We start from the raw sequence: 13,470 nt of genomic DNA, 5'->3' as shown, positions 1-13,470 counted from the left end.
TTCGACTTAATTATGTTATTTTGTTTAAATACAAAAATTAAAAAATAATAATGTTTGAATGTAAAAAAATATATATTATAAAATTTATTAAAAATATATGATAAATATAAAAATTAATAACAACTTGGTTATTTATTTATTAAAATGGAGATAATTGAAATATAGATAAATAAATGGAAACTGCAAAGAAACTTTGGTGAAATGAAATGTAAATTCGGGAGAAATTCAGATGAATCCTTTTTGTTGTTGAATTTGGATGTTTAACCCTCAATAGTGCAACATAAAGTATTCTATGGCAAAATACATGATTCAATCAGTATAATCCGACATTTTCTAAGTGTTTGATTTTGACTTTTGTCAATAGTCACTGCAAATTAGGGTTTCATTGAAAATTGTCTTTTTTTTCGTCTAAACAAATATTTCACTTGTATTTTACGATATGTTATGTGATATTAGCGCGTCTTTTTCTGTATTTGAACCACTCATAATTTGTGTCGACAAAACTTTGTTGCCTAACTTGGTTATTATAAGTCGGGTTCTATTGCAAATACACAATTATTGATTGATAAGAATTACCGGCATGTCTTTCTTCAGTTCTAAACAGTGACTTGACTAATTCGAAAATATTTATAATATTCAACGATTCCTAGTGATGTTTTGTATCTTTTGCTTAACGAAAAATTCTCATTTGTAAGATTTTATTTGGTTTTGATTTAAAATTGATTGTTGATTTTAATTTTTATTTAAATAATATTTTGATATAATATTTTATAAAAATAGAATCATGGATTGTTATTGCAACTGTGTTCACATCATAAATGCGTAATATTGATTTAAAATAGTAAAAAAACAAACTCTAAAAAAAGAACAAATATTTTATATGATTTTTTTTTGAGAAAAATATTAATTTAATAGTAAATTTTTTCTAAAATAATTCAAATGTATACAACCATAATATAAACGAAATCTAAAATAAAAATCTGAGACAACAATAAATAAAATTCAAAATAACAAACAAAATTACTGTATACAAATGACTGCCAGTTCTTGGCATTTTACGGAGTTACAGTTACCACCTGCCTCCACCCATTCTCCAACCCTTACAAAATTCCAAATTCTTAGCCCTAAGCACAACGATATATGCAGACGGACGAATCATCACGATGTTCAGCAAAGTGATGAACAATCGAAATCAAACAAACAGTACAGAAATTGGAGTCAAATCAATATGTTGAATCTGAGGAGGTCACGGAAGAACAACAGTGGCGTCGAATTAGGAATTAAGATGATGATAGGTTGCTGTTTGGCTCACCTTGTTTCGATTTGGGGAAAAATGGAGTTTGGATCGATCAGCTCGGAGATTGCCGGACGGCGCAGGCCACCACTTGCGCCCATTGCTTCAGCCTTGTTTTAACCGTCTCTGGATTGTCTCCTGAAACAGAAACCCTAATTAGATCCCCAATTTTGAATGAAATCCCCAAATTGAACCGATTGACTCGATCTATGGCGGAATTGAGGTTTATTGGACGGTTCAGAGCAGTTACCCGGCCCGAAAATGGTGTGCGGGCTGCCGACGGGAGACGGCGACGGCCATGGAGGTTTCGAAGCGGCGTCGCTGTACTGTTTGTTGACGGCGTAGTAGAGGCCGTACGCCGGGAAAGTGTCGGACAACCGCTGGTCGATTTCGGGCGAATCGAAGCCGAAACCAAATCCGAGCTCTATACAGGCCTTGATTTCGTCCAGATCTTCGTCGGTGACGCTCCTGCTCCGCCGATCGCGGCGGTTCCTCTGCCGCTGCCACGCCTCTTCGCGGAGGGAGTCGGGGGACCAGGAGTTCTGTTTGTACAAGGAGGACGTCGCCCGAGGTGGACCGGGCGGCGTCGGTGTTTGAGGCGATGGACGAGGTGGAAGAGACATAATGCAGGCCGGCGGCGGCGGAGACGGTGGATGCCAACCCCTACGGCGGGGGAAGGCGGTGTTGCTTAAGAAATGGAATTGCCTTGCGGTTTGGGTGTATGCATTTTAATATTACTACTACTACTACTTCTGCATTTATTTATGTTTATTATTTTAATAAATAGTGGGCCCCATCGGGCAGCAGCGGTTGACCCCAGCCAATGATGCCATGCTCTTAAGTTGATTAATTTAAGAGTAAAAATTATTTTTGGTCCCATTGAATATCAAAATTATTAATTTTGGTCCAATTAAAAAAGAATTATCAATTTTAGTTTCACTCAAATGAAAATTTATCAATTTTAGTCCCAAAATAGTTGATCGAGACTGAATACGGCCGTGTTGTCTTGAACACGGCCGTGTTGATTACCCTGCACTTCTGAACACGGCCGTGTTTCTGCCCGTGTTCTGAACACAGCCATATTTCTGCCCGTGTTCTGAACACAGCCATATTTCTGCCCATGTTCTCAACACAGACATGTTCAAGGTCATGTTCCTGCCCATGTTCTCAACACAGCCATGTTCTAGGCCAGGTTCACGACCATGTTTTCAATATAATCATATTGTAGGTCATATTTATTATTATTTTCACTTTTTGGTTAAAATTATTTGATATATATTTATAATTTAACAAAAATATTTTTTACAATTATTTTATAAAATAATCAATTTTTAATATTTTTAAAATATATAAAAATAATAATATATTAATATATTTTTTAATGATACTCCCTCCGTCCCACTTACCATGTCCACATTGCCGTTTATATCCGTCCCATATCCCATGTCACTTTTCTTTTTTTGGAAAATAATTACACACTATTTTTTTAATTTAATTTTAATTATAATTAAACTAATGAATTATTTTAATCTTAATTTATAATTATTTATATTATATGATAATTATTTTTACTAATATATTCTTAATTATCTATTAATTATACTTATGCTAAATTCTCGTGTCTACAGTGACCCAGATATCAACGTGGGATGTAGGGAATATTATTTTAAAATATTATTACTTTTATATATTTTAAAAATATTAAAAATTGATTATTTTTATATTATAAAATAATTATAAAAAATATTCTTGTTAAATTATAAATATATATCAAATAATTTTAACCAAAAAGTGATAAAAATAATAAATATGATCTACAATATGATTATATTGAAAACATGGTCGTGAACATGGCCTAGAACATGGCTGTGTTGAGAACATGGGCAGGAACATGACCTAGAACATGGCTGTGTTGAGAACATGGGCAGAAACATAGCTGTGTTCAGAACACGAGCGGAAACACGGGCAGGAACACGACCGTGTTCAGAAGTGCAGGGTAATCAACACGGCTGTGTTGGCTGCCTGGGACGCCCAATCACCTTCTGAGTCATCCAACACGACCGTGTTCAAGCAAACACGGCCGTGTTTAGTCATAATCAACCATTTTGAGACTAAAATTGATAAATTTTCATTTGAATAGGACTAAAATTGATAATTTGTTTTGAATGAGACCAAAATTAATAATTTTGATAGTGAATGGGACCAAAAATGATTTTTACTCTTGATTTAATTTAATTGAATTTTATATTTAAAATTTATTTTGTAATAAAAGTAAAGGGAAATTATATAACACCTTGACTTTTTAAGTAAAAATGCATGAAATATCTAACATTTTATTATTACTTAAAATTTTTTTTGTGTTAAATATAAAGTTTGTATGAAATTATTTTTTGTCCAAAATTGTATTTGATTGTAAATATGAATATAATAATACAAAGTTTTATATAAGATATTTTTTATTTTATAAACCTTACGTAATTTAAGGTTTTGTTTAAAATTAAACATTAATTTTAGACAAAAATGATGTTTTGTACAAATTTTACATTAAAATGAAATTTCACGCAATACATAAAACGCATTATAGTTTTGTGCATTTTTATTAAACACACTGAAGTATTGTATAATTTACGATGAAAATAATGATTTAATTTTTAGTATATGATACTCTTTGCTTTATCCAAATTTTCTCTATTTTTTTTGTTATGTAAATTGATTTCTGTTTTATTTCTTTTAAGTAAAAAAGTACTTCGTTTGTCGGAAAATAATAGAGATATTTGAGATAGACAGAAAAATTAAGAAATAATAATATTATATTAATAATGAGTGTAATTTCTTTTTTAAAAAACCAAAATATTTATATTTTATGTAATTGTTGTGAAAAAGTGAAAATAGTTTTGTAAAAATATGAAAAGTTAGTTATAAAAATAGAAATAAGACAATTATTTTGAGATAAAAAAAATGAAAAAATAAAATTATTGTTCTGGCGGATAAAATATTACTTTTTCTATTTTTATTTTACCCTAAAAAATATATATATTTTTATTTTTATCTAATTTTAAACAAATTTGTTTTCGATCTAATGAGCACAATTTAATAACAGTGAAAATTAATTTATATAAGTTTACGTGTTAAATTAATTGAAAAGATTTTTGGAAAGTTTTGGGAATATTAAAAATAATATTTAATATAATATTTTAGAAAAAATTAATGTTTATATTTTGGAAAAAATATTATTGACAAATAGTAGTATTAAAATATTAGGGTGTGTTTGTTTGGGGTTTGAATTTTGAGTTGAAATTTGAATAATAAAAATTTTGAATTTGAATAGTTGTCTGATGTGATATAAATAAATGTTGATGTGATGTTTTGAATATAAAATTAATTTTTATTATAATATAAAAAATAAAGAAGTAATATTCGATTTAATATTTTAAAAAAATTAAAAAAATAAAATAAAATTTTAAAATCCAATCGCCAAATAAACACACAGAAAATGTACGTATGTAAAGTGTAGACATAATTGATTTTTTTTTCTGGCAATATGATTAGCACTTCACTTTTCTTTTATATAAAGAATTTCAATTTTCTTGTACGGAATGGCTTTAATTTCTCATCCAACCGCGTTTAAGACAATAAGTGGGTCTTGTATAATAAACTGAAAATAATAAGTGAATTGTTTTTTAGGCTTAGTTTTATTTTATTTTTATTATACAATAATTAAAATTTTATATAAAAATATAACCACTTATATATATATACTCTTTCCGTACCTTAACAATCTATCCATTTTTTCATTTTGGTCCGTCCCATAACAAAGTATCCGTTCCCTTTTTTAGTAATTGTACTATCTACCTAACATTACAAATATCCTTCTAATTTACAATATATTACACAAATGTCATTACCTTTATATCATACAGGGTTAATTTAGTTTTTTTTACATTTATTTCTACTTTATCCAAATATAATACTAATATTCCTAAAATCCTGTGTATAAACAAAATGGATAGATAAATTGTGGACAGAGGGAGTATTTTTTAAGGGATGACGTAATGGTGGAGGAGTTGGACTTGTGACCATGAGGTCGTGGTATATTAGGTTCGATCAGGATTTATCCCGTGCACATTTTCGGTAGCGAATGCGGGTTTCCACATTATATATATAAAAAAAAAAGATGGACATTTTTTTTTACACAATATGATACTATAATATATATTCTGAGTTCAAATTTGAACACCTTCAGATTTTGTCTATAACATATTCAACTGGGAATTTACACGGGCACAAAAAAAAAGACTCTGTATTATAAAAAAAAAGTAAAAAAAAATATATATTCTAATAATACATTATATAATTTCATATTACAATATATTATTAATTTCAATATAATATATATTTTATATAATTCAATAAACTAATAACATATGTTTCTATAATATACGTAGTATAAAAGAATGTATTATTTTTCTTATAAGTCAGCAAATTAAATACTGTGAAAATATGTTACTTTTGCATAAGATATTATATTGTATGAAATTATTAGTATATAATATGAAAAGAAAAAGTTAAAATAACTTTATTCTTTAAAATTAGAAGCCCGTGACAAAAAATAGCGAAATATAGGTAACTAAAACAACAAAAAGTCGTAAATACCCTTATCCGTAACAGTTAAAGTTAACCTATTTTTATCAACAAAATTTCAATAAAATAATTATTGCACTGCTTACTATTTATGATAATAGTTACGCATCGTGGAGAGAGTAATTGACAATAATACCCTCACGTTCAATCTTCTAGAGTTCACTAAAATCGCTGTTTGTTTTTTTCATACTTCGGATTCTGTGAGGATCAAGAAATTTCTGCAGTCTAGGGTTTTCTGAAGGGGATCGATAATCAAATTCGGCCCGGAATTTGATCGGAGTGGGTGCGCAATCGATCGGAGGAATATGTGGCATGAGGCGCGGAGGTCGGAGAGGAAGGTGCACGACATGATGGACGCTGCTCGGAAGCGCGCTCAGCGCCGGGCAATATACCTCGCCAAGAGGCGCGGCGATCCCCAGCAGTCGATACAAGCAATTGGATCTCGATGCCGCATCCACCGCGATGACGCTCTCTACCAAGCCACGCAGGATCAGCAGGGCCTGTATGATTGAACCTTTCTTGCATTTTATCCGCTTTACCTTCTGGTTTTTTATGGATTTTTTTAGGCTTACTGAGTGCTTTGTAAACGGTGGTGACATTTTTTGGAGATGTGTATATTCTATTGACTTGCTAAATTGCTTATCTGTGTTTTAGAAGGATACGGCAAAGTTCAATGTTAATTTAATTAATTGCTAAATGACCTCGGGCGTATGTGATTTTTTATGCATCTTTTTGCACCCTATTCTTGTTCTAACATATTCAAAGTGTTACTATAATTTTTGTATAACGGAGCCTTTTATCATTGGGAATTTGGATGCTGTAATTAATGGGAAGGATTCAAAATTAAGTTTAATTTTCTATTATTCTGAATTCTAATTTGTGGAGAAGATGAATTTGTATTGGCTAGAGAAAATGCTACAGGAGTCTTGGCTTTCTTTCTTATCCATAAATTTGTCTATGTCTTACCTGTTTATGCTGTTCTTTGTGGACATCTCAACATTTTATAATGTATGGGTTTTATCCACAACTATGCGCCTTCGCATGAGTTGTACCCTCACCAAACATGAGAGCTGAATATTTTGGTTTGGTTCAGGATACCGTGGAATGGGAAGCAGGATGTGTTGATTGACAGGTAATGATAATTCTCACATTTTGATTAATATTGCAGTTGTAAGTCTTCAGTTGGACATTGAAGAAAGCTTAAAGGGTTGCAGTTGTTGGCATTGTTATTGATTCCGTAATTCTTTTGCAGATTTGATGGCCGCGCTCTACTAGACTTTATTCGAGATAGTAGTTCACGTCGATTTCGGGTTCCAGAGAAAACTGAGGAAGAGGAAGAGTTAGAAGAATTTGTTAATTTTGAGCGTTACCGGGATTTAATTAAGCATCGGCGCAGAGGATGTCGGTACTTTTTGGTTTTTTACAATATTCTATTTTCTTTACTGTGTGTCAAGTATCCTTTTTAGGTAACAGGAGTGCTGTCTTGTCTCCACGGACAGTGATGGGTTTCTTAGCTGCATGTGGAATTTCGAATTTCTTTTGTAACACTAACAACAATTTTGCAGTTACTGATGAGGATGGCTTACAGTATGTTGACCAAGAGATGGAAGCTAAGATAACAGCAGCCCTGGGAGCAGACAGGTACAAATATTTTTATTACATTCTCTATTTATGAATCTCTTGCGTCAAATATCATGTATTTATTTACGAAAAATTGGATGTGCACATATTTCAAAATGTTGTTCGATGCGAAATAATTTTAAAGATAAATAAATATTGTATGATAATATTACATCATTATCGTTTAGTTTTTTCTGTTTTCAAGTTTTATTTGTCATGCCAATTACCCTATTTTCTATCTATAGCCATTCATTTTTCTTTCTAGGTGACGATTCTTTAGCATTTGCTTATTACTTTGTCACCGGACCTTTTATATTGACTCGTAATATTGACAACTGTAATGACAGCAGACCTCATGTGGCGCAACCTCAACCAAATAAGGGGTTATATTCTCAAGTTGGTTTCTCATATGATGGAGATGGACACGATGATCAAGGTTCTGATGGTGAGGAAGAGGATGAAGAAGATGAGGAAGAGGAAGAAGATTTTAACAGTGATGACAGTAATGATGAAGCAATGGAATCAATTGCCAAAGATTTTGGTGTGAGGAGATATGGGTGGCTGGTATATATGGATAAAAAGGCTAAAGAGGAGGCTCGAAAACAGAAAGAAGTTATAAAAGGCGACCCTTCTATTGTAAGCTTTCTTTGGTTTTAGATGGAAATTATTGCTGAAGTAGTGTTACGCAATTGACATGCTCTTCGCATATGTCAATTGCAGCGGAAACTGAGCCGCAAGGAAAGAAGGAAGGCCTCGCAGATGGAAAGGGAAAGGGAAAGAGAAGCTGCCCGAGTTACTGGAACTAGAGTTCTTCGCCATGATCCTTACCGGTAGCTGCAATCAATCTATACCTTTTCTCTATTTGCTATGGGTGTTTTCACTTTTTAAGGATAGAATTGGATTATTTAATCATGGTTTAAGGATTAGTTTGTCCCATCTATGAAATACAATAGGATAATTATACAAATTAGTATAATAATTACGGGTTGAGGATAATAACGGATTTTAATCCTTCAAAGTAAATATGTGATTAGATGTTTATCCACCATAATCATATATAGTAAAAAACACCTGTTCACATGGAAATTTGGGGCTTGAATAGTTCAATCTTGTTATTTTTCAGGGATTCTAGGAGAAGCCCTACTTATGAAGCTTACCCACGTTCTAGAAGGTAAATATTTGGCAGCTTTTACGATTTTACCTCAGATGCAAATGGGGTTGGTTGGTGAATGATGTGAGTTACCAACAATTTTCTTGTGTAGGTCAAGATCGAAATCTCGATCTCGCTCTCCACAATCCAGGCGCTATTCACGTGGAGTTCAGCCTGATGATGCCCATCGAAGCAAGGATAGTACTCCTCAGATTGAATATATTACTGAATTTGGGGGATCCGGTGATGGGGATGGACCAAAGCTCGAAGGATATTCTCCACCTCCATCTCCTCCATCCCAAGTTGCTGCATTGAATCGGTCAGAGCATCCAGCCTTTAACGCTAGATTAAATCGTCTTTACCCTGCTCCTAATTGGCCTCCATTTTTGTATTGGGGACCAATTTCGTGGTTTATAGCCGATCTTTTTCTAGGTTACAACCATGGTTGCCGGGGGATGAAGAACCTTCCTTTGGAAGCTCTTTATCCTAGAGTTGGACATCATTTGACCACATGGAAGCTGCTGTTGTCTGTTTAAAGTTTGTATCTGATGCTTCTACGTTTGTGCAGGCCATCATCTGGTCGAATACTTGAGGCCCTCCATGTAGACCCCGCCTCTGGAGTATCCCTTGATAAAGATAGAACCACTGCACAATTGAAAACACCAACTAGGTGAAATTTATGCCAAATTCAGTAAATTGTGTCAGGTATTTGCTCGACAAAGTTTTTAAAAATTTATTAGTGTTGGCAGTGCTTCCTCGGCATTAGCGAAATTGAGCAAAGGTGCCAGCAGTGGGAATTTCTCTAAGCAACCGGGCGAGAAGAAGGAAACACCTCAAGAACGCCTTAAACGGATCATGAACAAACAACTAAACAAACAAAGTATAGATTTTTTGTGAAATTGATTCTTGAAGAGAAGCTCTCAATCACCATCATACGGTCGAATAGTTGTGAAAAAACAGAATGAGAAATAGATGTTTCTCCCTTAAGTTTGTTTGTCCGTAGTTTGCTTGGTCCCATACATAATGGTTTTTGTTTCTGCACTCTCTTCGTTGCAGTTAAGAAAGACACGGCAATAGAAATGGCCAAGAAACGAGAGCAAGAGCGGCAGAGGCTTGAGAAACTCACTGAAACAAGCCGATTTGGTCGGCGACGGAGTCGCAGCCGAAGTAGAAGTTACAGCCGCTCTCCTAGGTATGTCTGTTTCTTATCCTGTCTTGATTGAGTTTGGAAGTTTGGATCTTTTATTTAAATAATATTTAATACTCCCTCCGTCTATAAATGATACAATTTTCTATTTTCGTACTCTCAAAACAAGGGTACTATTTTTTAATTTAGTAATTATACTACCTATCTAACATAATAAATACCTTTATAATTTACAATATATTACACATACATTTTTGTCTTTTTTTACTAATTCTATTTGTTGTACTAATATTAAAAAATTTCTTGCAAAAGCAAATGGAGCTCTTGTTGCGACATGGAGGTAGTATGGTATTTTATGAAATGAAACATAGCAAAAAATATAAAACAGTTGTTTCTGTTCGGTGCTACTTTCTGCATGTGTTTCTTCATCGAATGTTAATCGATTTTAGTCATATTTGGGCTTAATTTAAAAAAGTATATTTGTTTTCAGACGGTACAGGGGCGGCAGCCGAAGCCCGAGCCCGAGCAGGAGCCGTAGAAGCTCACGAAGATATGGCTCCCGGTCTTGGTCTCGTTCTCGCTCTCCGTCTCCCGCCAGATCTCCATCCCCACGGTAGTATATGATGTTCATTAAGTTTGTAGCTACCGGATTCTTTTTAACACATTTTATGGCTGCAGGGGAACTAGACGGTCGAGGCATTAAACAGCGATGGCGTCACCCTATAGAAAATTTGGCTCGGCTCGGCTCAGTTCAGCTCAGCTTGGTAGAAAGAGGGAAGAATATGATTGTTGTTTGGATGTGTTGTTTTCTTGCAGTATGAACATACTTCACCTGCTCTGTGTTTGCTTGCTATTATTACAAGGCTAGGCTATTTCTTGTCGTTTGTCTCCCAATCTTTTAATGGTCATTTAAAAAAGAAAAAGGTGATATTTTAGTAATTTTGCTATTTATTAAATATTATAAATATTTTTACAATTTATAATATTATATATTTTGGTTTTCTTAATGGATGTATACTACATATAAATGTAGTAATAATATTTGAAAAGTTTATCTACAAAAGATAATTATATATTTTCTTTTGACATGGAGGGAGTATAAATATATATATATATATATTTTCGAGTTAAAGGGTTTGTTTGGTTTGAGTGTGAAATATAATACAAATTATTATAGATTAAGATTAATAAATAATTTAATTAAAATTTAAAAATTATAAATTATGAAAATTCAAATATAATTAAAGTATATTGTGGACAAAAAATTGTGTTATTTTTAATAAACATAAAATTTGTACAAATTATATTTAATTTGAATTTAAAGTGGGTTATATTATCTAAATGAATTATTTGATTCTCCTTTCGGGTCGATTTGTTTTTCAACTTGGTTTTCTATGGCCTCTTTTATCCGAAGAGATTTGGTCTTCGGTTTGATTCTGCCGGACTTTGAAGGACTTTGGTCTCCGTGTAGGCAATTTGATCGTCAGCTTTGGATTTGATGTCTTTTTTGGACGATCCGAGGCTTTGATCTTTGATTTGATTTGGCCGCCTTTTGGAGGGCTTTGGTCTCCGTGTAGGCAATTTGATCATCGACTTTGGATTTTTGTCCTCTTTAGACGATCCGCAGCTTTGATTTTTGGTTTGCCTTTTCCGCCTTTTGAAGAGTTTCGGTCTTCGTGTGGACGACTTGATCATTAACTTTGGATTTGATGTCTTCTTTGGACGATCTGCGGCTTTGATCATTGGTTTGGCTTTGCCGCCTTTTGGAGAGATTTGGTCTCCGTGTGAGCGATTTGGTCATCTGCTTTGGATTTGGTGTCTTCTTTGGACGATCCGCGGCTTTGATCTTTGATTTGCCTTTTCCGCCTTTTGGAGAGCTTCGGTCTCCGTGTGGGCGATTTGATCATCGGCTTTGACTGGATGTCTTCTTTGGACGGTTCGAGACTTTAATATTTGATTTAGCTTTTCCGCCTTTTGGAGGGCTTTGGTCTCCGTGTGGACGATTTGGTCGTCGGCTTTGGATTTGATGTCTTCTTTGGACGATCCGTGGTTTTGATCTTTTGTTTGGCTTTGCCGCCTTTTGGAGAGCTTTGGTCTCCGTGTTGGCGATTCGATCGTCGGCTTTGGATTTGATGTCTTCTTTGGACGATCCGAGACTTTGATCTTTGGTATGACTTTTCCGCTTTTAGAGGATTTTGGTCTCCGTGTGGGCGATTAGATCATCGTCTTTGAATTTGATGTCTTCTTTGAACAATCCGCGGCTTTGATCGTTGATTTGACTTTGCCGCCTTTTGAAGAGCTTTGCTCTCCGTGTGGGCGACTTAATCATCGACTTTGAATTTGATGTCTTCTTTGGATGATCCGAAGCTTTGATCTTTGAAGAGGTGGATTTGGAGCTCCATAACACTTTTGGCTGCGTATCCCTTTGACTTTTGGATTGAAGAGGGCCAAGTTTGCGCCTTTGATGAAGAACGCGATGAACATCTTGAAGCTTTAGAAGCGACTTTTGGAGGCTCTTCCTTGGCTTTGATGGATTCCTTAATGACTTTGGGAGCTTTGATCCTTAAAGAGGTTGATTTGGTGCTCCATAACACTTTTGGCGGCGTATCCCTTTTACTTTTGGATCGAAGAGGGCCTAGTTGATGCCTTGTTGAAGAACGCGATGAACATCTTGAAGCTTTGACGAATTCCTCAACGGCTTTGAGAGCTTTGATCCTTACTCCGGCTTGGATATACGACGAAGAACGTTAACTTCATCGATTCGTCAACCAATATTGGATCATTTGTCCAAAGTAGCGACTTTCGACGAAGAACGCTTCGAAGGACACGAAGAACATGGAGAATAATACAGAGAGAGTCTAGAGACTTACCCCTTTGCTTGAATCATCGATGAAACTTCGATGTGTCAAATGAACTGACAATGGCTCATATTTATAGGGATGGGTGGCTTCAGCTTCCTTTTTTAACGGTGCCACATGGCGCGTTTTGATTGACCAATAGGAAGATTTTATAATCCTTCCTTTTCCATTCGATGCTCTTTTCCATTCTTGACGGATTTGATTGTGCACCTTCTTTTCTCGCCAATCTTTATATCATTACATTTTTTCGGAAGATATTAATTTATATACTTCATTTATTGACAAGATTAATTTATTTTGCTGCCAAATTTATTATGATTCTATTTATGCACGCAATATTTGTACGATATCTTCCATTTTAAACAGATTTTTGTATTAATGGTTGATATTTATTGTACAAAAATTAACATATGTGTATAATTAAATACCATATATTTATTTTATTGGAATTTTATTTTCTTTCAAAATACATGATATTAATTGATTTTAAACATATATTTTTAGTGTCTACGTATATAATTAAAACTATATTAAAATGTAATTTTACTGAAAAATAAAAATTCATTCCTAAGTAATTGTCCATCTTCCACAAACAATTATAAACATGTTCTATCAATAACAATGATGCTCTAAATGCAGCTGACTAAAAAAGAAAAAAAAAAAATGCAGCTGATTGAGAGAGATTTTTATATTTTAATAAAAACAAATTTGTGAAACAAAATTTTAAAATAAAATAAAATATATATGATTGCAATTTTAT

At 33.5% G+C, this 13,470-nt stretch overlaps 2 protein-coding genes across 5 annotated transcripts; one reads left to right on the top strand and one right to left on the bottom strand.

The window, feature by feature from the left end:
• Nucleotides 1–973: 973 nt before the first annotated feature.
• On the bottom strand, nt 974–2,036 carry LOC127258233 (uncharacterized). Its single transcript, XM_051285009.1, has 2 exons — nt 1,545–2,036; nt 974–1,432 (listed from the first exon to the last, which is right to left on the bottom strand). Exons 1-2 carry the CDS (start codon nt 1,915–1,917, stop codon nt 1,350–1,352), a joined length of 456 nt encoding a protein of 151 aa, XP_051140966.1. The 5' UTR covers nt 1,918–2,036; the 3' UTR covers nt 974–1,349.
• A 4,071-nt stretch (nt 2,037–6,107) lies between these two features.
• Nucleotides 6,108–10,787, top strand: LOC127258159 (uncharacterized). 4 transcript variants are annotated; one of them, XM_051284878.1, is made up of 13 exons: nt 6,108–6,437; nt 7,029–7,067; nt 7,188–7,336; nt 7,501–7,576; nt 7,906–8,191; nt 8,276–8,385; nt 8,679–8,726; nt 8,818–9,024; nt 9,274–9,375; nt 9,446–9,585; nt 9,762–9,897; nt 10,343–10,465; nt 10,531–10,787. In XM_051284878.1, the coding sequence occupies exons 1-13, from the start codon at nt 6,241–6,243 to the stop codon at nt 10,553–10,555; spliced, it is 1,638 nt and encodes a 545-aa protein (XP_051140835.1). In that variant the 5' UTR covers nt 6,108–6,240; the 3' UTR covers nt 10,556–10,787. The 4 variants fall into 4 exon arrangements, with proteins under 4 accessions (XP_051140835.1, XP_051140834.1, XP_051140837.1 ...); XM_051284877.1 differs by having other exon boundaries at nt 7,903–8,191; XM_051284880.1 differs by having other exon boundaries at nt 6,109–6,437; nt 9,455–9,585.
• The last annotated feature ends 2,683 nt before the right edge of the window (nt 10,788–13,470 follow it).

The sequence above is a fragment of the Andrographis paniculata genome, unplaced genomic scaffold (genome assembly GCF_009805555.1).
Source record: "Andrographis paniculata isolate CXL003 unplaced genomic scaffold, ASM980555v1 Contig59END, whole genome shotgun sequence".
NCBI lineage: Eukaryota > Viridiplantae > Streptophyta > Magnoliopsida > Lamiales > Acanthaceae > Andrographis > Andrographis paniculata.
Note: the sequence above shows the minus strand (reverse complement) of the source record. Positions and strands in the feature narration are given on the sequence as shown.